The sequence below is a fragment of the Amyelois transitella genome, chromosome 22, assembly GCF_032362555.1.
Source record: "Amyelois transitella isolate CPQ chromosome 22, ilAmyTran1.1, whole genome shotgun sequence".
Classification (NCBI taxonomy): Eukaryota; Metazoa; Arthropoda; class Insecta; order Lepidoptera; family Pyralidae; genus Amyelois; species Amyelois transitella.
Genome location: NC_083525.1, coordinates 3723887 through 3748560, shown reverse-complemented (window position 1 = coordinate 3748560; position 24674 = coordinate 3723887). Strand labels below are relative to the sequence as shown.

The window sequence follows — 24674 nt, the reverse complement described above, 5'->3', positions numbered from 1 at the left end:
AAAATCCGCCGGAAAAGAACTTTGGACATTCAGCAATTGGAATAACCTATCATCTTTTGATCTTTGGAGTCTCAGTTTTTAAAAGATAACGCTCAGACGATTAAAGGTTAATTGTGCAAAAAAATTGAGGAAGTCCAAGATTCTTTTCACAGGTGTTTTACGATGACGTGACGTACCGTGTCGAGTATAAGATTTTTTCTCAATTGCTTGGGAAGGTATCATAAATAGACTAACTTAATTTATTTATTGATTAATACACACTAGAAGTTTTAAGTTGATGCTTATATCACTGCACTTGTGTTTTTAAATATTTATCCGGTCTATTTTTAAAAGTGTTTACACTTGGAGCACTCATTATTCTCTCGGGTAGAGAGTTACACATTTGACATGACACGGTTTAGATAAAAGTGAATTTTGGTTTAGCTTGCATGAGAATATTGATGGATACATCCCCATACAGCAAAAAAGCAGCTGATCTTGAATCGTCTGAGAATGTTACTAGAAACCTAGGAAGGAACACACAAAGCTATGGAAGAGGAGGCAAGAGATTGGATCTATAAAAAACCTAAGTAATAAGGAAAAAAGGAGAAACTAATAGTACTTAATGCTTTAACTGGAAAAATAGAAATCGACGAAGGATTACTTTTTACATAAATACACATCACTTCTTTATCCCTAAGGGTGGGCAATAATGCGATTCCAAAGCCTGGTTTAACTAACTGGTGTTATTATGGAATTGGCATTTAGAGAAAGTGACAGTTGCTGACCCATTAACTAAAAGAAGAACCAATGCTGAAAAACCGATGCTTTTCGCAGGAAAAGCAACAGCTGGCTCACAATTTTTTTTCTGCGCCACCAGAGTCATATGAAAATTAGGTGACAAATCCCTCCCTGCGTCGTAAAAAAAACTAAGAGGTTTTAGCTGCCAGCTTCAGCTTTGGCATTTTTAGACTAAGACTTTTAGACAATTTGTTGCTCTTTATCTGAAAGAGTGATCATATTCTTCTCTGCCAAAACCAAACTGATATATTTAATTGCCAAGTTATTTGCTCTAGATACTTAGTACTTAAAAATAATTAAGGTATTATGGTTGATCGTTTAATAAAAATCTAATGAAATGTCCAAAAACACGAAACGTGGACTTTGAACAGCTGACCGCTTAGTGCCTGATCTTTGATTTCTCTTATTAAGACTTTTATGTTAACGGTGACCATAAAATATGGGAAATCCACGGCATATAGTAAACAAAAAGGTAATAAACTTCGTAACGGATTTTCTTTTACTAGAGTTAAAGTTGCGTCGGTTAAATTTCTTTTTCATTATGTAACTAACTATACCTTTAAAATAAACATATCAATAAAAATAGATGCACTCATTATTTAAGTACACCTGTGTCACGTCTGAAACACAACTTTCGTGCATTATTTAAATATGCACTGAAGTACTTACAAACAATTAAATCATGTATGACTAGTCTTCTTGTATATATGTATACGGTACTGAAATAAAATATTTTACTAAATGCATAAGTAGGTACGATATAGGTAATCAATCTGTAACGGGAACGATGATTCGGCTCGACCGCCACCAAAGGGAAGATCTTCCGCCAGGCTAGGTGTTACCTATGCCTGGGGAAACGCGGCTCCGACGATGTTAAGTCGGAGGTTCTTATGTTGTTCTTCTTCTCTTCGCTATGATTAGCGATGTCACCACAAATCTTATTTTAGTCCATTTTTGACGGGGACGGATATACTTCTGTGAATTAAATTTTATTAAGTAGGTAGCAGGAAAATCCTGAAGAATAAGATTAATAAAATAAATATAACTTATTGCAGGCAAATATTTTATCGTATTGTAAATAAAAAAATATCGATTTGGTTCTAATACCACAATAATTAAACAACTCATTTTGTCCAAAATATCGGGGTTTCATAATTATGTAACATTATGCAACATAGGTATCTATAATTTAACTGAAGGAAAATCTAAGATGTGGTAAAAACCCAAGCTTTTGCCCATCACTACTATCTTTACCTGCTCCTACGGTAACTAATCACCAGTGGTTTTGTTTAAAACATCGGCAATGCTGATAAACCGCGTCAGTCATCATCTGTGGCGCGAAGCGCGAAGTCATTCAAAACAAATGTCATTTTTCCCGCCATAGATCAATCCGCGCTTCTTTTATAAAGTTTTTTTTTTATAGTACTTAAGTGACAAAAATGTGAATGGTTTTATACATTATTACTCAGTGAACCTGTGATTTTCAAGTGTTACATTAAAATCGGATTTAACTTATTATTGTTTACTGCTACCGATATGAAAGAAGTAAGTATGGCAAAACCAGTGCATTGGATTATTAAAATACATTATCTACTTTTGTATAATATTCGTAATTATTCCTCTTAGCAGTCTTCTCGGTTACATTCTCACCTCCCTTATTTTCGAAAGGGAAATTTGGAAGGAACCTTTTATTTACAAAGCATTTCGAAATTTGGATCGAAGAAGCTGCATAAGCCCATCGCCTTCTACGCCAACCCTGAAAAAAATTTATCATGGATTACTTTGTCCTATTTAAAAGTGCCGGGAATCACACGGCACTGTATGTATCTGTAAGTGCAACGTGAAATTTTTTTGTGTAAGTTTAAGTGCACGCACATTTTATTACGATAGACAAATTACATGTTCAGTCCTTGCGACTACGGGCTATTTCTACCCCTTTAGGTATACAATTATCTATTTAATAAAAAGGAAGAATCATTTTTATTAAATAGATATTGTAGGTTTTCACAGGATGTAATAAATTAATTTTTATTACAAACACAATTTTGCAACACAAAACTTATTTCGAGGTTCATTCAATCTGTATAATTTGTCCCGTATTATTTATATTTATTTATTCATATGCTATCTTTTGAAAACCACTGGTTTAGGAACCTAGAGAAAAAGATGAGTTGTAGAACGCCGAAACAGAAAGATAGAACACATGTTATCTTTTGCAGACGTTATGCAAATATTTTTAAACAAGATAAAAACGTAAAACAAGTTAAAGCAAACAAGTAATGATTCTTTACACGTACTTATAAGAGAGGTAGTCATCTAAATATTTACACAGAAGCACATTTACGCCGTTTACTCAAATTATGGCATAATGAGCACAAACGATCACTTCGGAGTTGTTTAGTGTTTTTTAGGCGATGTAAATTGTCTTAGTTTGGACTCTTAAAGCTTCAAAATTTTATGTACCTAAACTTTCTTATGACTAGTATAATCAAAAAATTGGCATGAAGGTTCTATAATTGATCTAGGGGTTGCACTAAGAGAGGATTTTCCGTGAGAGGAAATGCTGAGGGAATGCAAATTAACCCGATTTTTTTGAAGACGGAGATTTTTTACAAATAAAATAGATTGAGCCGCGGTTGTAGGTACTCTTGTTCTCACTCGTACATACCTACATAAAATCTAACCTCTTTCCCATAGCCACCACTCTTCATCGAAACTTTTCGGCCTAGATTTAATTTCCATCCAGAACTTATGAGTATTTATTAATGTCCCTTGTGAAACTTGTTTCATTTGTTACGTTAAATTTAACATCACACGTAATAAAAATTGACATTCATCATTTTGTTAATCACATTTTTGACCGTCACTGCCAAATGTAAGGTCATGGTAACTTATTCAAATCCCAACTAATATTATAAATGCAAAAGTAAGTTTATTTGTTAACTGTCTATAGTTCCCGTGGGATTTGCGAATCTGTATTCTTTTACTCGTATAAGTAGCGCAAAATTTTTTGAAAGCTTTTGTTAGTCCGTCGTCATTAACATCCTTTCTCAACATCAAGTACTATATACCTAATTCATCATACTTCCTGTGTCCTGCTACGATTTATTACACTGTGGTCATACCGTGTATAGCCCTGTGAATAGGCGTAAACTTGAGCCGACCAAATAATTACATAGATTGTCGCCAAAAAATTGATTTACTTAGGTTCATATTCGTTACAAAATTAACTTAAAATTTTAAAGGTTGACTGGTAGAGATTGCTACTAGTACTAGCATTAAGTCTACCTATTGTACTTTTAAGGTCCAATAGAGTTTTAAATAAATAAATAAAATTGCAAGAAATGTAGAAACTTCCATACGTATAGTCGTTTACTAAAAACGCGAAATTTCACGTGGGGAAATCGGCGGGAAAATGTCGGTGAAAAATACGTTAGATAGGTACTGCTATTGGTAGGTAGGTAATAAGTATACACTTATGGACAAAATCGTGACTGAGATTTCCTTGTTCGTTCTTCGGCTACAAATAAATACGAAAAAGGAATACCCATGATTCAGCATTCAAATCCCAACAGCAATTTCTTGGGAAAAAGATTATCTTACTGGGATCCTATAGAATCACGTAAGTACTAAGTACATAACAGATATTCTGCACGCGACATAACCTGTCAATATCTTTCAAATTCAATCGAGCGTGGCCTTCGATTCTTGTCACTTATTCCTCTGTCTGCCTCGTTAGGAACATAGCTTCATATCGTACCTATTCAAATGGCATAACCAAAACCCGCATGTAATATAAACACGAGTGGTAAAAAAGATACTATAGAATCGTCAAGAAAAGTGCGTTGTTAGAAAAATCTAACGTGAGAGCATCGCCATAATTCGGCTCCTGTAAGCCGTGGTTGCTGTGATGTTGGGCTAGTGACTTTATCTTTTTATAAAATTCCGTAATGTAGACCTTGTTTGTAATTTCCCCTTACAAACACAAGCGCGGGCAATGTTAACTCTTTCACTACAGGGCATCCACTGCCCTATCCTTGTATCAACCACCCTGTCCTCAAAGAGTCATCATTAGCAGAATTTATTTTTAAACGTTGCAAAGGCATTGGTTTCTCTATTCGGATCCAAAATAAGAATAGAAAATATAATGTCTTATCAAAATAAATGAAAGCCCCACTGGGAGAGATCGTTTGATCAAGCTATGGTCTTAAATTCATTTCCCTCCGGACTTCCGAAGTTGTTACCTAAGTATAAGTAGTTATTACACTACTTACATGTATTAAGTTCTGTAAACAGGCATAAAGATCATGAATTGCAGAAAACTACAGAGCAATTAATGATGCAGCATTGCTAGACAATACGCGACCTCCTTGTTAAACCTCAATCAAATGACTCGACCACAACTCATTCCGCATCTACTAATTAAATTCATCCTAGTGATTGCTTCTATGCTCATCTTTGCAAAAAAGAAAACATGTCAGCTGCTTGTCTTCCCGCACAGATTTTAAAAATCAGCTTAGAGAAATCCCTAGCTGAGTAAATCACAAAACAACAAAATTAACAAGACAAAGGATCAAGATTTTCAATCATCCTCAAAAATGAGGAGATTCTCAATACATTGAGAATCTACGTTCATAATTTATCCCCCGTGGAATATCAAATAATTTAAAAGTGATGAGATTTAAAGTCTGTTGATTTTTAAACGCTATTATTATTTAAATCACATAAACTGCAACATAGGTAACAAAGAAAAAAAAAGAAACATTCATTGCAAAGTATTCGAGGATCCGAAACAAGCAAACCAACGACATTAAATTAAAATCACAATGAAATATATTAATGTTTCAAGTTTTTCAACCACAGGTACAAAAGAATATAAATAAATCAGCCTTATGTGTCAAATCCTTAAAGGTTGGGTATGTAGTAAAGTCAGGCTGAATCTGTAGAAATATCATCACTAAGTATGCTACTAGGTAAAAAAGTACACTACATAGTGCCTTCACACTCATCACAAACTCTCTCTCTGAGTTTACCTGAAAAAATAGAGGTATTAGAAATTAGGTCGTTAGTAAGGAAATCAGAATAAATAACACTATAAAAGGTATATGACGTGACAACTTCCGACCATAGGAATACCATAGCGTTTTCATAAATATTTTGACAGCTTCACATCTGCTCGAAAATTGGAAGAGTCTGAGAAAATACATTCAAATGACAGTCGGACAAACATTAAATTCATTTATTGGCTTCTGCTGGTGTTATTTAGACCACACATCAATTTTTTTCCAATATCTTTTATGTACAGACATCGGTCAGTATGTTTTATGTAATGTATGGATTAGCATTTAATTATATTATATTATTATTTAAAAAAATTTAAGCATATGCCTTACCGTCGTTAGCATCAAAGATGAATGAATAAATGAAATGCCCTTTGTACGGTCGCGTTCATAATTGCAGTCATAGTTCGCAAAACTTTATAGCTTGCAGTCACCGCTGTTACTCACACATTCACACAAATAACACAATAAACAACAAGTTGGGTAACCCACCATCAAGAAGAGGGTAGTGAAAAAAAAAAGTCGTCCGCTAATCAACACAGCGACACGCCACACAGCGGAGATCCATGGTGGAACAGTACGAAAATAATGGCTTCATACCGACCAGAATATTAGCGGAACAGTTCGACACATCAGTTTACTGTTTTATGTTTGCACCGTGAGGGACTACACCACAGACAGCCAGCAAGAAAGCCGTATTTATCAGAAATAAATAAGCAAAAACGTTTAGAATTTTCTCGGCAGTATTTGGATTTTGACTGGAAAAAAGCGATATTTACGGACGAAAAGTTCGTTTATTTTATGTCATCACAACACGGTAGACTTCATTTATTTATGGCGAAGAAATGCAACTCGGTATGAAGAAAAAAATATTGTGCCTAATATGGAGTCTGGACACATCTCTGTAAATATGTGGGGCTGGATGAGTGCTGCTGGACCTGGGGAACAGGTGTGGATAGCAGGACGCGCTACAGCTGATCATTATGTGCAAGTGCTGGAAGAAACCATGTTACCAACTGTGCGGTGTATTTATCCGATTGATGATATGCCAACAATATCATTTGTGCAAGACAACTGCCCTGTGCATCGAGTCCATATAGTGCGTGAAAGGTTCTGCCAATTTATATTAAAAGTACTAATTACTTAGATAGTATTTTAAGGACAGCTTCAATATCTTTTCTTAATGAAAACGAATAATTAAGCTGTAACCTTAATAACAGGAGATAAGTGGACGATACAATTAGTGTAATAAACTATATATGTATAGCTTTATATAATCATCAATATGTAAATAAAACTATAGGTAAACTGTTTCAATAAAATTTACTAATTTTAATTATTGAATGTTTTATTTTGCTCCCTCTTGTTTAATATTTCTTGCTGATTCCTGTGTTTGAAAACACGGGTATTGTAATTCTTAGATATCAGTTAGTTGGTTAGTCAGTCAGTTACTTAGTTCAAATGGCACCTTGAAACATTAAAAATTGTCTAACACTAAAATAGACAAAAAAATCCTTGAATAACTTCGGAATCCAAGTAACGCTAGTAACTAGAACAAGCGAGTGTGAGCAAGCGAGATTATCTCATATATCTTAGATCTCACTTGCTCACACGAAGTAATAAAATTGCTACTCAATAACTTTCAAAGGAACCACTACCTATGTTAGGGTCCTGTGTAGACAAACTTTCAACCTTATTGAAATGACATAAGTCTGGCAGGCTTTCCTCTATAGGCAAATCTTATGCAAATAATGAGAGACGACGATATTTCGATCGACAATTATCGGGCCCAGTTCGGCCATCGTTGATTACCGTCTCTTTCTGTTTTGTTATGTTATATGTCATAGAATAATAAACTCTTTTACTTAGTAATCATTGGTATTAAAGACCGTATTCATTTGAAGGAATATTTATTCTTTTAAATATGCATGTGTGTGTGTATCTAGTGGAACCACAGTGCACGCTATTTTAACCCGTAAGAATTTTAAAACTATGACTGCAGATATGAACGCGATCGTACATAAGAAAAACATTACAAACAAGTGATTACTATAAAAGTACCTACTCACCAACTCTATCAGAAGAAAATTGACTGCGGTCGCGTAACGTCCCATGCAAATCATAATAACGACTTTTCATTATTAGGTACAGAGTACATGCGCATGTATGTAACACAGTAATAACTATATTGAGCCTTTTATGTGACTTTATGACTATTAGTAGGTACCCTGTATAATTTTCCGCTGTGTGGTTATAATGAATTTGTAAATATGGACAAATCTTCTTTAGGAAAATATGAGTGAATGAAACTTTATTTGCGTTAAATTTAATACATTTAAACGAGAGATCTCTTAACAATAATACATAGGTTTACTTAAGCCAGATACAGCAAGTTTATTAATTTTATGTATAAAAATCACACATTAAATGAACGGTGCTTCTGCAAGATTAACAAGGCGAAATAAAAGATTAACCTATGCAAATATAAAATACACTACAAATCCCGCAGTTTGTAAATGAGGTCCGTTGGCAACTGTTTTGCCACACTAAGTAAGTAAAAACACTCGAGGCGTCTAGTCAGTCATAAGACTGACATAAAAAAATAATTACATAATAAATTTAAATAAAATTAGTTTCATAATAATTTTTTTTGTACGATTGTCAATTTTTTCTACCTGGAGTTATAAATTTTGTTCTAATTTATAAATTAATTAAGGCATAAGAATTGTAATACAATAACAACCAACCCAGAACTGGTAAACCTGAGCAAATATTATATCCACACACCTTTCAGCTGCATGGCAATTTGCAACGTCATACCGGTAGTATAGTAAGTATAATATGTCCGCGTGTAGTGCAATCACTACTAAACGGTGTAATTATCAAAATGACAGTTTTCTATGCATTTCCCACACTCCTACAATCCTCGCACTATAATAATATTCGTCAATGGTACATGACCTTATGACATCATCCTCTTGTTGTTAGTACCCGATGGCAAAAAGATCGTTATGTTTTTTATTTGTTAAAAATGAGCTCACGACGAGAGAGATACTTAGGTACTTGAAATTTAGAGTTAGTTGCGGATGATTCAGTCGATTTTATTGCTAAAATAACTACTATGAAATATATAATAATTATGATAGTACTATTGAATCGCATATTTGAGAGTTTGAGACATCTAATATGTTAGATATAAGTATACCATATTTAGATTAATTTGTATCTTACTGAATTAGGATGGAAGATTTGTCTCGTAATGTAGTGAACTTGGCACACAGATTTTATTTTTCATTTCACAAAAGAAACATTTCGACACCTTTTTACATTTCATCTTCTTGATGAAATTTAAGAATATGTCCGTTCTCTTCTTACTCCTGGCGTTATCTCTATTACAACCTCACATTTCCACCTGGAGATTCCTGGATTGGGTAAGTCAGGTTTTTACTCGAAGTGATTCCCGTCTGACGGAAAAGTCAAAAATGTCTTAATGATAGATTTGAGATTCAAATAGTGACAGGTAGATAGCCCATTGCCTAAAGAAGAATCCCAAGTATTTATTATTAGCCCTTGATTAACTGTTAGATACTATTTGTACTGAAACCAATCGACGATATTTAAAAAAAAAATTCATCTTTCCAGATATCGGAAGCGAGTTTCGTGACGAGCGTTGAAGAGGCTCCAAGCCGGGATCAATGTACCCAGACGCCCCCTAGCGGGAAGCCCAAGCCCCGATCTCTTCAAAGGTACAACACGTCAGACCACATCTACGAGAAATCCCATAGGACCCACAGGGAGAAGCACCACCTACGACCAAAGAGCTTAGGACTCAGTGATTCGTACCCTATGATAGGGAAACCGCCCAGCTATGATGGGCCCCCCAAGTAAGGAAATATGTAAAATTTTGAGTTGTTTTTTTATTTTTTAAATCTTACTGGAATGTGAATGTGGTGCTTTAAAATAGACCCCCGTTGTAAACGAGTGCCCAATGTCATGTTTCCCTGTATATAATTTGTCCATTATCTGTCAGTGTGTTACCAGTTGTACAGTCTCGTATGTTAGCTGTGTCGCTTCCTTATGTCGCTTCATCTTCACCATTTCTGTGATCTAAATCTATGTTACTAGTGTTTATTCTATCGTCTAGATAGTATATATTTAGTATAGAGGGACTATCGTCTGATCTCCACAACTTAAAGGCAGTATCAGAATCAATCCTAATAATATAGGTTTATTCTAATTGTTTACTTGCAACGCGCTAGGTTTTTATAAACCTTTATGAATAAATTACATCAAAATCAGTTGCATAGTTTAGAAACAGAGAAAGAAGGGCAACTTCGTTTAAATCTTTTTTCCAAGACCTGCTCTGAATAATTATTTTATGATATGAATGACTAAATCAAGTGTTCGTTGGTGGTAGGTATTTGCACAGATTTCTACCAAGAAATCCCATTGAAGTCATAATTTGTAAGAATGATTTACAAAATTGTGATTAGGATAGTGGTGTTAAAACGTTTTCCGAATGACACCCAAACGTTTTTCCCAATTAATTAAGAATACAATGGCACACTCCTCGGCAGGTGATAACTTTATGTCTATTTTAAGAGTTCTAAGAATACCTACCTATAACAATAAATTGATTTGTCATAATACATGTTTTATATAACTACACCGTATTCATATATTTTTAATGTACCTACATAAGTTCATAAAACAAGTGCGTTTATTTATTGAAGTAATTAGCAATTTCAGACTCGAATGAGAAATAAGATTGTTTACAAACGAATCTTTATAGCAATTCCTATAATTTCAAGTTATATGCGTGTACACTTACAGAAAATACTTTTTTAATATCAAAACAGTTAACTACTTTTTAATATCAAAACAAATAATTAGAGAGTTTAAGAATTTCTTGAAAAGTAAAATTCAAATGAAATACAACTTTGATTTTGAAAATGCTCGGCTAAGTAAGTAACTAGTCCGTTCTTTTTTTTTTGAAGCAATAACTTAGCCAACAGCACCGTTTAAACTTACTACAGCTAAACTGATTTCATTGTCTGGTCTCCATCATGATCCCTAAATTTTTATGACCACCAAAAAATAATGTCTATTTGATAAAACAACATCAAACTCCGTCGAGTAGTTTAAATTATTATGTCAGATACAAAAAGACGCGGGAAGCAACTTTATTGTTTCTGTGTAACGTATTAATTGATTTATTAACTTAATCTTTTCCTACTACCCTCCAAGTTTAAACATCTGTCAAATAAAAATAAAGTTTGTGTGTTGGAACACGTAAATTGTCTTATATGTATCTTTAAAACAATTTTTGGGTAAGTTCAATTCACATATAATTCGTCTAGCAACTTAGCACTTCTGCGAGGCCTGACATCTAACATCAAAATAACTATCTGCATGTCAAATTTCAGCCCTAATGGTCCTGTGGTGTGGGGTTTGCGATGATACCTTGATATAACAGTACCAGCACCACCTGCAAAAGAATACACGTTTTTCGCAAATCACACGGGAACTATAGTTTTTACCGGAATAAATAGTTTCCTATGTCCTTCTCTAGGCCCCTTTAATTATGTAGATTTTAATATTTAGAATTATGTACAAGGTTAATTCAGCAGATTATCCGCGAAGAGGTAACTAACCAACAAACATATAAACTCAATCTCGCATTTATAATATTACTTAGATTGAATTACATAGTCCCATTGTCGCTTACTCTAAGGCTAAGGATATAACGTGACCACGAAATAGGATGGCAAGAAATTGCTTACATTGGAGCGAGCTAAGCCGCTGAGCTACCCAAAACATCATAATGCACATTTTCGAAATTATATTCTCAAACACATTATATTCGGAAACACTACCTATTTTCTAAATAGGTAGGTACAATATATTGGCAAAAAAAAGTAATTCTCAGAATGATATAGATTTTACGAAATTCCCATGTACGGGATAACATTGATGATTGATTGACAAGCTAGGACACTCTTGTGATTGTTAAACAATGGCACATATTGGTCAGTTTATTGCTTGCGGTTGACGATTTGTGGTCAACGCGCTTACCTCGTGACCCTACTTATAGGAAAACTATAACATACTAGTTGCACCCCGGTGCTTCGTTCCCGTGGGAATTTTGGGATATAAAGTAATATCTTTTCGTATTTTCTTTCTGTATTCTTCTTTTCGTAAGTATATTAAATTTCATCGAAATCCGTTCATTAGTTTTTGCGTGAAAGAGTAACAAAGTAGGTATTGTAGCTCTTGCCCGCGACTTCGTTCGTTTTTATTAACCCGTAGGTTTAAAAACATCCAATCTGGATTAAATTGCAAAACAGTCGCTTACCTAGTATAATGCACAAAGAATATAATAATACAACATTACCGATTTTTACAACATTTACATTAAGCGACAAAGCCGCGAGACGAATGCTAGTACAAATCCATAGTAACAAAGTTGCTAGCCTGCGAGTGGATCCTTAGTTTATAAGCCTTTCCTTTATTCGCTTTTTATGAAATCCATGAAATGGTCCTATTCTAAAATGCGCGGGAACCACACACCAAGTAAACGGAGACACACGATTAAATCTTTCTCTCCTTGCCCCCAGGTTCAAAGTAACTTCAACAGACAGCCCCACGATCTCCATAACCCCACCTCATAGTCTAGATTACGTTTGTTCAAAATACGGCAGCACGAACGGCTGTGCCACTCCCGGGATGGTGTCCAATCCATCCGCCACTACAGTGCTGCTCAGTCCAGGATACTTGCAGAGCCCTTGCCAATGTAACCAGTCTTTTAAGGTGAGGTCAACTTCTTTTTACCTACAACATTTGGCCTGGTGACTGTTAAGGGAACTTTTGATTGTGATTGAAAGCGACGGCTAATGGCGATAAGGAGGTAGTTACATTTGGAGAACAGGTTAATGTATATAATGTAACTCCTATCTATTTTTACATAGTGAATGAAAGAAATTCTAGACTCGTGTTATTAAGACAATGTAAATAATATGCGATTGTGGCAGAATTTTTTTTTAACAAACTCTAAATTATAGAATAAAAACCGAAAGCAAGGTCATTCAGAGACTAGATCATTAGGAAAAATTTTCGAAATTAATTCAGTGTTTTAAATCGTATCTAATAGGTACTTTAGACCTCAATCTACTATTAGACCCAAGATCTAGGTCAGAATAATTAATAAAAGCTGATTGTTCCGCCCTGCTCCCCTGGGTCGAGTCGACAGTTAACGAGATCCAGTTATAGGAACGGGATACCTCGTTAATTAAAAAAGTGGGTATCTCCTCCTTAAAAGGGTTCTAAAGTCAATAAGGAACCTTTATAGCGTTATGATTATGATGAATAACGAACTATTTCAGAATATGGGATTATCTTCTATGATGAAAAAGGTAACGTGGGCCTATATACAAATGTTGACAAGGTCTTACCTTCTCTCTCTTACTTCTCATAGCCTCAGAGAAAGAGAGAGAGAGAGGGAAGATAGATAGACATATTCTTCGTTCATCAAAACCCCCTTATCAGCCTGTGCGACCAATAACCACAATTGCAAGTTTAAGAATTTGTTCTATTAATTTATGTATTCGCTGTATGTAATCTATGCCTCGACTTTTCAGAGTGTCAGCGAAGTGGCGCTGACCATGCCAGCTGCTAACGGCTGGAACGGAGACACTCCAGCCAATGGACTGTCAGATGGCTTGTCCTGGAGACGACTGCACATGTCCAGGGCAAAGTTGAAAGCCACTGCGACCACCTCCGAATTACTTTCAGGTACTTTTAAAACTAAGACTGAGAACAGGTTCACGATTTCCTGTGCACTTTAGAGCTGTGCCTGTAGTTAACCGTAATCGATATGCTATAAAACTTCTTTCTTTGCATTCGAAGAACCAAAGCTTTTGATCGTGATAATCTGAATGTTGACAATCGAAGAAACGGAGTCCTTAAAGAGGGTATATGAAAAAAACGAGGACTTGCAGGCCAAAGTTTATTCCATAATTTGAATTCTGATATGTATTGAGTTTATTAGTTGACATGAGAATTAAATAAATTGAGAACTGTAATTATCCTACAAATGTCTGTCAATTCTTCCAGGTTTCGCGATGGTGGCCATGGTAGAACTTCAGATAAACGAACCAACGAATGTTCCAGAATGGTTGTTTGTCATGTTCGCTGTATGCACGACGGTGCTGGTAGCCGTCCATATATTCGCTCTGATGATCTCAACATATTTACTACCTAATATCGACGCGGTCAGTAAAATGGAGTCACCAGGGGGCCCAGCGATCGCCTTGCGGGACTCCCCACACGAAAGGATGAGGGGGTTCATTGAACTGGCCTGGGCGTTTAGTACTGTCTTAGGTAAGATTTTATTGAATAAATTTAAAAAGTATTATCGAATATACAAATTGAAATAAAAAAAAATCAGCTTCTCTGTGTGTTTAGTTTTGGGATAATCTGTAGACTTACATAGATGATCGCTTATTATCGTTATACCTGGCATGGACTTGACCACCGTTCTGGCTATGATCACGAAGGCAGCATCAAAGGGAAGGTCAAATTACTACCTACCGTAAGAGTCGATATAAGTATCCCTAGATGTTAATAGGAAGGAGGAAAGGCTGTCTATGTAAGTACAATTGTACAAAGTGGTGTAAATAGAAACTTAACGGGTCCAGGCGAATGTAATATTTTGATCAAATCGGAACGTTCTGGTGAAAATTCGAATCAAGCAAGAGTACCCTAAACTGAGGAGCTTGCATGAAAATATTATTGATAAAGCAAAATAGTTATGTAGCTATTGTTGCAACTGGAAAGGGCTTCTGGACAAACGGCATGATGTATATAGGTATATAGTATGTAATGCACCTAGACTTATTGAACAGATAGGACAAGTGGAGATGTATTATGTGCGGTGGGACGTGAACAATACAACAAAACAAAGTAATAAAGCGAAGGTATGATTTTAATTAACCGACTAATAATGAGAAATTTTCCAAGTAAATATTTGCACACATGTCTTGTATGGAGTTTGGGCGTAAGACGTGCGTGACTCATAAAGATAAAAGATAACATACCTACCATATTTATTGTAGCTGAAACTAAATTGTAATGCAATGTAAATAAATATTAACCTATTGCAATAAAAGACGCTTTTTAATGGTGTGAAATTTTGTTGAAGCCATTTGGTTTCAGGTCGAGTAGAATATGACCACTCCATCTCTTTCTCGTAAATGTAAAACTAAAAGGACAGAAGCAAAAATAGTAGGTACAAAGACGAGTTGATTGGTAACAATCGTTCAGGCAGCCGACACAAAAATTTTAATTTTTTCACAATTGATTAGGTATTAAGGATTTCCGGCGTTCTAACCCTGGCACGGTAGTACGGTAGAGTTAAATAAAACAAAAGGACCAAGAGCTACTGTTAAAGTAAAATTAGCTCCATAATCCATTATTAAAAATGTTTAATCGTTTTAAAAAGAGAAGATTATAAAATTATGCGTAAAAACTAAGGCAGTAATACTATGCTTCAAAACCATGAAGTGAAGCATCGATATATCAGCGCGGGCCCTCAAAAAAATTTCACTTCTTTTTTTTATTTCAGGTCTATTCCTGTTCCTAGTTGAAATTGCGATTCTCTGCTGGGTGAAGTTCTGGGACTATTCTTTTGCAGCAGCCACCGCGGCCACCGTTATTGTCATACCAGGTAAATTGTTTATTTCAGTAGATTTTTTTTTTATATTATGCCAAATTTAAAAAATCCATGCTTCCAAACTAATATTATAAATACAAAAATCTCCATGATCCTGATAATCTCAGTTGCAAATTCTCGTAGTGAACCCCGGGGTGGTACCTACTCGTTACCACGAGCCTAATTTGGTGAGTTAGGTTTATACAAGAAGCGACTCTCGTCTGACCCATGACCTTTGCAGAGGAACATAATCCATATGGGATCATGGTTTACACATCCAGTCGTCTGAAAGTGATTTTGTTAACTCTGTCTTTCAGTCTGTTAAGTTTTCACTTCTAAACCGGTAAACCGATTTTGATGAAATTTGATACAGAGATAGAGTTTACCCTGAGGAAGAACAAAGGCTACTTTTTACTGCGTAAATAGGGCGAAGTTGGCGAAGTTGCGGATTTCGCCTAGCTTAACAATAAATAAATCCTCACCAGTATAATTTTTCACAGTGCTTATAGTATTTGTGGCGTTCGCGATCCACTTCTACCACTCCCTGGTGGTGCAGAAGTGCGAGACCTCGGTGCAGGACATCCAACAGCTGGAGAACATGAAGAGAGACCTGGACACAGCTACCGTTAAAGTCAACATGTTTTGAAAGTTTTGATTCGTTATAATAGATTTTCCAAATTGATATTCTTTGTTTTGCAACGAAAGAAAGCTATCGTTAAAACCATAGACGTTGGAATAATATAAGACAATAGAAATGCCATATTGCGTATGTGTCGTAATCTTGTATCGCACGCAGTTTTCTGAGCAGTTGTAAACTGACAAGCAAGTCGTTATGGTGTCACAACCATCAGCTACTATTTTTCTTGTATTTATATTATTTCGATTTCTAGGTTTAACAAATTTTCTAAGTTTCTTACAATTACAAAAAGCTTCTGAAAAAGTTTATATATTCACTCGATTTCCATAAAAGAGGAAGTTCTCTTGAGAATATTCTCTTCGTTACTTTTTTTGTAGAATTTTGGTCGTCGTAAAAACCTATATCTGGTTTGTAAAAAAACTATTTCAGACGATATATTTTTTCTGGATTGTCGAATAGTTTAAAAAAAAAGTGTCACAAATTTATAAAAAATGTATTAAAAATTTTCTTAGTTTAATTGGGCTGTAAGCTGGAAAGTTGAAAAATTATGTATTGTTTTCTAAAGAAAACAGCCTTTTAATTTTTAATTTCCATTTATTGTTTTCTAATGAAATATATTAATGAGATTTCATTTAAATTTTTTTTAAATATTAGGTCCATCCATGTGACTTGTGAAATTAGCGTATTCATTTACTAGCTACTTTAATCACAAATTTCTCCCATTTGGTTGGGATTTCCAAATTCATTTATACAGCTATTTACACATGTATTTGTGTTTCATTAACCGTCATTCATTTGCTGTTTTTGTCACTCAGTTTACAAAATGGAAAACTTGAAATATCGCGTTATTTACAAATACGAGTTCCACCGTGGCAGCAGCGCTGAGGTTCACAGGGTTAAAAAAAGAAAAATATTCAACTCCGATAGGGCAGTCCAAACCGCCTTCAAACCGATTGCATTGATTCCCGTCCGAATGGTTTTTTTTTAAGTAAAGCAATCAATGAACTTATGAAATAACAAGTGCATAGATAATAATGGTTCTTACTTTGATTAGGTAAATAATATTCCACGTTTTATTACTCCTATACCAGACGCCAATTTCATATGTAAGGACCTAATATTTAATCTTATGCATGTAAATATATTTATATTTCAAAGTGCCTATTACTCGAATGCTGAAGTAATAATAGGTAGTTATTAGTTTTTATTGTTAATTTTGACCACTTGTTAAAACGCTAGTATAATTTTAAACGTGTTTTACCGATAAATCATTCACAATTTTGACCTGACGCAAACTTCACTGACTTAATTTTCATTTATAATGATTTAATAGTACACATTTAGAAACTTTGTAAAAATAAATGTATCTTCTTACGACTAAGCAGACAGATAAAAAGAACCGCAACAACATTTTTTTGGCGTCAGTTCAGAACTGCACCATCAATGGCGCAAATGAGACTAATAAGTTACATTTGCACGATTAATATGAATACAACGACTTCAACTTACTTTTCTTGTCTCGATTGCATCATTGACTTACACCACCATGGTCGCGTCAGGTAGACATTACGAATAATAATAGCCAAAATTATTGTCAATACATTATTTAAGCTTTATAATATACGGCTTCGTCGTGTACTCTTAATATGCAATATAGTTCAAACCTGTGGCCCTGGATGGTTTGGTGCCTCTATAGTAGTAAGTCACTTAGGCCTTACTTTGAAGATGTAATCCACGACTTGTGCCTTACCCAGAAGATGTAGTGCACGGCTTGGACCTTACACTACAGATATAAGTAACTTGTATATCCCTATTCGTTACGTCCTCTGCTGCGAAATGAATCAACTAATTTAATACCATTATTTAAGACCTTCAATGGACATGATTGTTTCCTCTAGACACCTTATTCCCATTTTTATTGAGGTTTGCTTTCTTGACAAATTTTCTCTAAAGAATTTAACTCTGGTTTTGTTACATATTATTTGCTATGGCTTCTGCGTTTCAAAATAAATTTGACTTCGAAAATGATTAAAGTCACAGACGTGGTTCTATCTTCAAAGAGTATTGTGCCTGATTGTACTGGGCCAAGTCTTTGAATAAGTATAATTTAAAAAATTATGTAACTAGCAATCATAATGTACAACCAATAAAGACTGTATATGTATAATTATGTAAGTTACATGATATTTATTAGTATAATCGAATATATTACGATACGAAATAGAATAATATTAAATACTGCTTTCCTAAGAGGAGAGAGTTAGTGTAAATTCGCCTAAGGCAAAGTATTTTACAAAAATTTTAAAATCCAAATGTTGAATTATACTTAATGAAAAATTTATTGCAAATTTATAGAAGAATGTGCGAATTTAATCGGTGCTAGATTGTAGACAATGTAGGAAGTCAAACAGGGAAGTACTAACCGGCGGCCTAGGGATTAAGTCTGTAAAAAAATGTACCAAACCAATAGTATGTATGTAGACAGTAGTTTTTGAAAATACCTTTATTCGCAAAATGTTAAGATTAATAAATTCTGTACTACGAACTACCAAAATATTTGGAGAACCATTAATAAAAATACAAGACTTATCCGCGAGATTCAATCGATACCATAATGAGACAAAATTGGCACATTTGGTTATTTTACTGATTTATCTTACGCAATCGGAAGATCATCAATCATTTTTTACAAAAGTACTCGTACATACGTTTTATATTTAATCTTTGCCAGTGACCGACGGACAGGTGTGCTGAACACTAATCTACAAACCTTACCTCTACATTGCCTAGGATCTGCACGGAATATCAGTATTTTAGATTATAGAACCTAATTAAAATGTGAGCTTTGTGATTTGTAAGTAATAAAAGATTTTAGCAAATAATATACTGTAGTTTTCTTTTTTTAATAATTTTCTTTTTCCCTAGTTTTATGTTTCTATGTTCAAGTTCTAAGTTCCTGCGTTACCTTGTAGAAGAACCTATTTACAGTTGGTAAATTATTCAAAGAAAGTAAAAACTGTCAGATTTTCTAAAACATGATAAAAAAATCCAGTGACGAAGTGAATCCAGGGCTGAAAGTAGGTTATAAATAATTATATCGTCAAATATTTAATATGACGTTTATTCTTAAATTTCAACAATAAAAAACCAAACCTTATATTCACTCAATTCTTCAATACGCTCAAACAATTTGACTGCAAATATTTACATCTTATATATCTAAAATACGACTTATCATTGAATTGTGCTGCTGCTCAGTCTAGTTTAAATCTTACATAATACTATAGAAATCAGAATAATATATGACAATAGAAGTGTGGGGAACCAGACTACGTAACCGATTACCTATACGTTGGCCTAAACAAATTACAATTAACAATAAAATTAACAGTGGGAAACCGCGTATCAGACACTGTCAACAAGCAGAGATTACGGGAAATCGCGAGAAAAGAGGTGTTGCACTCTTCCTCATTGTGACCACAACCAAGTATAATAAAAAAAGAATGCCATTTATATGAAACTATAGTATGAGTTCATTTTGTGTCGATGTCTGGTTCGCAGTTTTCTGCGCAGATAGAAATTTGTCAAATAATGGTGGTGATTACCATCAGTTGCGACGGCATATTTACCTTTACTTACCACTTCTATAGTCTTATATTATTTCGAAATCTATACTTACATTATAAAATGCAGATTGACAGATATCGTAGTTTTTACTGTAATAGATAATCAGTACGAAAGTAAAATAACGATAAATAAAGTTATAATTTTAAAACTATTTAGTAGTGAAGAATATTTCGGAAAAGTTGTTATCGGTGGTCAGTACTTAGAATCTACCGTGATTGACATAGGAATTCGGATATAAGAAAGGCAGCCGGGACAAAAATCACAAAAAAAAGCAATAGTTATATTTGGCCACAATAAGTATAATTAATTTTGGGTATCATTTTTTGAATACTACACAAACATTGATTACAAAGATATAAAATTAAATTAATAATTTTTAAACTAAAAACCGATTTATTTTTCTACTAGTGGTTTTACATAATATGATTATCTAACCTATGGGTAAAAGTTCACTTTGCATAATTTTTTGCAAAGGAAGGAAGTAACATTAGAGAAAACTAATTTCCAAGCAAGTAAATAGCTTGTTTATTAAATTAATTTATTTTTTATCTTTACAAAAAAAGAGGGCATTGAATCTTCTTCCAAAGGTACAGTGAAGTGCACAAAAATCAGATACCATTATCAGTTAAATAAAGACATCATCTTATTGATATTATGGATCTAGACTTGGGTAATGTTAGATGCTGGGCATTTATTCCAAAGCGGGACTTCCAACATAATTATTGCAATTTGAAAAATTAGTTTGCTTGAAATATCATCATTACCATAATATATTGCCTTTTCTATACCTTCTCCACTATTAAAAATAACAATGGCGAGATTTTTGTTCCTCACTGTACATATATAGGCCAAAAAGTACAATAAACACCTTTTCTCAATATCCCTCTGTACACAAACAGATAAGAGTATCATCTAAGGCTCAGTTGACACACTAACAAGATGCAATGCTGCCACACACTCTTTAATAGACTGATTCAAAATTTTACATGAAATAATACACACACATACATTAGTTTTCACGACATCTCATCTTTATGTGAACTGACCCTTAATCAGCAGCCAGGAGGTAAGGTACTAAGTGTTACAAACTATGTAATGTCCATATTAAGCACACATCCTTAGGATAGTACCTATTATCACATTTCCACATCCATTCCACTGTGTTCAACCACCAAAACTCCGTTCCTCTTCTTAGGCTGCTCCTCTTCACATTCCTCTTTTTTGTCTTCTACCACTTCCTTTATCTTCTCCAAGATGTCTTCTTTAGGTTTCCATACTACCAGTGACATGTGCGGCTTTTCCAACCTGATAAGAAAGGTACATTAATTTCTTTATAAATATCAATTGGACAGTTTCCTGTCTATAGATTTAAATTTATTAAATATATACAAGACAAATTACATAGACTGAGCTAGCCCCAAAATAAGTTCACAAGTAAGTACTCATGGTATTGGATACTTACTCAACACTTAACAGGAATTATATTTCATAATAAAAGTAAAGATTAAATTACTGAACAATTTCACAAAAACTTACCTTTCTATCAGTGATGGAGGCAAAAGTGGCTCAGTCTGTATTTTTTTAACTTCTTCTGAAATTACCACTGTGAATTTGTCTTTTAATTTTTCACTGAAGTTTGCTGTAGTGGCAGAAGGGGTGTCCATGTTTACATCCATTAGTTCTTCAGTGGCAAGACGGTGTGGGGTGTATTCTGAGGATATGTGCAATCCATTGAGGTGAGCGGCCATTTTCTCTTCAGTAATTAACTGCTTAGCTGGTCTGTCAAAGATAGGTTACTTTAATTTGCTTACAAAAATTATTTACTTCATGGACTTAACTAAAAGAAAACAGTTGAGCTTTCACTTTTTATACCTGATTCGGAGAATTACATGTTTTTTTTTAATTTATTTTTCTCTAATAAGAATCACAACAGCCTAAAGCAGAATGAAAAAAATATTCCTAGAAGTATAGCTCAAATATACTTTAAAAACAAACCAAAAGCACTTACATGACAGGTTCGACATCTAAACTTTTTCTCTTAGAATGAACTAGTGGATATATTTTGCTTTCCAATTGGGGGTTCTGTCCAGTAAACTGTACCAAAGTGGGTGGAGATTGCATGCCCCAGGGCAATCCTTGCATGTTCCAAGGAGCCCCGGATGGGGCAGGCATCGTACTTGGACCAGGCATGGCACTTGGACCAGGTACTACATGTGGACTACGCATTTCCTGATTGTATGCGACTGAAGACGACAATGCTTGATGAGCAAACATCTGTTTCGCGAGCTCATCTGATTGAGTATATTGGTACGGTGGATACCCGTAGACATCCATGTTTGCTTATTTCAAGTTTATTTTTAAATTTAGGTATTACAGAATCACAATCACATTCACAAAAAAATTCGCAACACAACAACAATCACTTTCTCAGTTCACTTTTCACTCACAAATATCGCAATGACTTTGACAGTCGGAACGATTTTCTCGAAATAAAAATTAGGTCGAACGAAATTTCTTGAATGTTCTTTGTTGTGTCGATGGTCACAGATTAAACTAGTACCTATACCTACGTTGACCACGGAATACGTTAACACTTGGATGGAGTAGCATGTCCGCAGTTTGTTCATACAAAACCCAGTCACTCTTTAAATGTGTGCAGTCACTAAACCCACGGTTAGAAAAAAAAATACTTAAGTACCTACGACCAATGATCTAGCAGCGTGTTGAAAATTTTTTCATAACATTTGGCGACAACATTTTTTTATTCAGGAATATTATTTTTGAATCGACATTCTGTACGTATTTTGCAAAATTGTTTATGTAAAATTCGACTGTCAGATATACTTAACAGTTAAATAGAAAGAAAGAAATTATTTTATTTGACCATAAAATTCAAGTAAACATAACTTTAAAATCTTATTCTATATCTTATAGCTATTTAATAACATTTATTCATAGGTAGCTTAACCTATAAAATCGAGACATTTTAAGTTTTTGTAATGACTAAGGGAAAGGCTAGATATTAAAAACTTGAGATTCTTCTTGTTGGCAATGAGCTATTTAGCCATACAAGTTTAAGTATAAAGTTTATATCAGTAAAACTTGTTATATGCTTTTTACTTTGTTACGTTGACTATTATAATAGATTGCTAAGTTCTGTGGCGCACACAGAACGATGCTTTTGCCAGAAACAAAAAAAGCAAACGTCAATCAACAGCTGATTTCATTTCATGTTGTGCCGTGACAGTGGGTATTGTTTACTTTTACAGGATTTCGCGGACTTTCTAGTTGTTTTTTTTTTTGTGGGAGAACAAAAACCTTCGTTTAATTATATATAAGTAAGATAAAATGTTTAACCGAGCTAGGAATATTAATTTCAAAACTCTCTGTAGGCCAATAGTTTGCGTTCCAAAACACAAACCCCCGGATCATAAGGACATTCAAATATTGAGGGAGTTCCTCACAAAACACGAAAAAGTTTTAATTCTAACTGGTGCAGGAATATCTACAGAATCTGGTAAACATTATATAAAATAGAGTATATGTAGATTACCAAGACATATGTTGATGTATCCGCCTAATGAAGAACAACTGCAATTGTTGATTATTTGCAGGTATACCAGATTATAGATCTGAAGAAGTTGGTCTCTATGCTCGCAGTAATCACAAACCAATTCAATATCAAGAATTTGTGAAATATCCCAAAGCAAGGCAAAGGTATTGGGCAAGGAACTTTGTAGGTTGGCCTCGATTTAGTAGCATACAGCCAAATGCTACACATTTTTCTATTACAAAGATGCAAAAGGTATAATGCCAAATGGCCTTTAGTTCATCTGTTGTAAATAATACATATAAAATCTGTAAATAAAGTAAAGATGGAGACAAATAAGTTAATTAAATGTTTTTATTCTACTAGAAGTGCTTAAAGATGTGTAGGTATTCAAGTAGTATTACTTACTGTTCCACCCAGTGATTGAAAATAATTTCATTTTTCTAATAAACACTTGAAAAATTATAAAAAATTTATATATTCTTAACTAATAGAGGCTTTATCTTATAAAAGCTTTACATATTCATTTCAGGCAGGTAAAGTAACAGCAATTGTAACTCAAAATGTTGACCGTCTTCACCACAAAGCTGGGTCGTCTAATGTAATAGAGTTGCACGGAACAGGCTATATAGTGAAATGCTTGAAATGCCCCTACAAAGTCTCTAGGGATGAATTGCAAGAAGTCCTTTTGGAAAATAACCTAAATATGAAAAGCAACTTTGGAATGATTCGGCCAGATGGAGATGTTGATTTGACAAAGGTAAGTAGGACCTACCTATCCACACCAATAATAAAGAGGAAAGATTTGTATTTATGTAATGAATAAACTCAAAAACAATTGAACTCTGATTTTAATGATATTTGGTACACAGATAGAACTTGTCTATTTTTGTAGGAACAAGAAGACAACTTCAAAAGCCCATTATGTCCTAACTGTGAGAGCCCTCTGAAACCTGACATTATATTCTTTGGAGACAATGTTCCCAAACAAAGGGTAGAGCAGGTGAGAAAAGAAGTATCTTCTAGCGATGCAGTCTTCGTGCTAGGGACAAGTCTCACAGTGTATTCAAGCTATAGGATAATTCTACAAGCCAAAGAAGAAAAAAAGCATATAGCTGTGTTAAATATAGGATCTACAAGAGCCGATGACATTGTGGATATTAAAGTATCTGCAAAATGTGGAGACATTTTACCAGACTTATGCAATTCTTTATGATTATTTTTATAGATTTATTTTAGTGAAATTGTGTTTTAACTACCCCATAATATTTTTGTTTGTTTTGATTTGTTATAAAAATAAAAAAAACATAC

At 34.2% G+C, this 24674-nt stretch overlaps 3 protein-coding genes across 5 annotated transcripts in view; 2 read left to right on the top strand and 1 right to left on the bottom strand.

Annotated features, from left to right (window-relative positions):
- LOC106134175 (calcium release-activated calcium channel protein 1) overlaps positions 1-19070 on the top strand; it is a 39142-nt gene extending 20072 nt beyond the window's left edge. Inside the window, exons 1-7 of one of the 3 annotated variants that reach the window (XM_013334151.2) lie at positions 2114-2325; positions 9483-9724; positions 12458-12650; positions 13478-13631; positions 13953-14219; positions 15463-15564; positions 16050-19070. In XM_013334151.2, coding sequence (XP_013189605.1) covers positions 2317-2325; positions 9483-9724; positions 12458-12650; positions 13478-13631; positions 13953-14219; positions 15463-15564; positions 16050-16195 — 1113 coding nt within the window. In that variant the 5' untranslated portion in view covers positions 2114-2316 and the 3' untranslated portion in view covers positions 16196-19070. Of the gene's footprint in view, positions 1-2113; positions 2326-9482; positions 9725-12457; positions 12651-13477; positions 13632-13952; positions 14220-15462; positions 15565-16049 lie in introns of those variants that run through there. The other 2 variants (XM_013334152.2, XM_013334150.2) reach the window with 2 other exon arrangements.
- On the bottom strand, positions 18887-22275 carry LOC106134177 (uncharacterized). The gene is made up of 3 exons (XM_013334153.2): positions 21822-22275; positions 21350-21592; positions 18887-21118 (listed from the first exon to the last, which is right to left on the bottom strand). Exons 1-3 carry the CDS (start codon positions 22145-22147, stop codon positions 20950-20952), a joined length of 738 nt encoding a protein of 245 aa, XP_013189607.2. The 5' UTR covers positions 22148-22275; the 3' UTR covers positions 18887-20949.
- Positions 22276-23080: 805 nt separating this feature from the next.
- On the top strand, positions 23081-24673 carry LOC106134187 (NAD-dependent protein deacylase Sirt4). The gene is made up of 4 exons (XM_013334167.2): positions 23081-23330; positions 23428-23618; positions 23896-24123; positions 24259-24673. The coding sequence occupies exons 1-4, from the start codon at positions 23162-23164 to the stop codon at positions 24577-24579; spliced, it is 909 nt and encodes a 302-aa protein (XP_013189621.2). The 5' UTR covers positions 23081-23161; the 3' UTR covers positions 24580-24673.
- The last annotated feature ends 1 nt before the right edge of the window (position 24674 follows it).

What these genes read in the sequence shown, in the direction of transcription:
- LOC106134177 (XM_013334153.2), bottom strand. Translation starts at nt 22,147, where the DNA reads ATGGATGTCTACGGGTATCCACCGTACCAATATACTCAATCAGATGAG. An exon ending in TTAGATGTCGAACCTGTCAT is followed by an intron (nt 21,593 to 21,821) that starts GTAAGTGCTTTT and finishes TATCTTTGACAG; the next exon opens with ACCAGCTAAGCAGTTAATTA. An exon ending in CCTCCATCACTGATAGAAAG is followed by an intron (nt 21,119 to 21,349) that starts GTAAGTTTTTGT and finishes CTTTCTTATCAG; the next exon opens with GTTGGAAAAGCCGCACATGT.
- LOC106134187 (XM_013334167.2), top strand. Translation starts at nt 23,162, where the DNA reads ATGTTTAACCGAGCTAGGAATATTAATTTCAAAACTCTCTGTAGGCCA. An exon ending in CTATTACAAAGATGCAAAAG is followed by an intron (nt 23,619 to 23,895) that starts GTATAATGCCAA and finishes TATTCATTTCAG; the next exon opens with GCAGGTAAAGTAACAGCAAT. An exon ending in GAGATGTTGATTTGACAAAG is followed by an intron (nt 24,124 to 24,258) that starts GTAAGTAGGACC and finishes CTATTTTTGTAG; the next exon opens with GAACAAGAAGACAACTTCAA.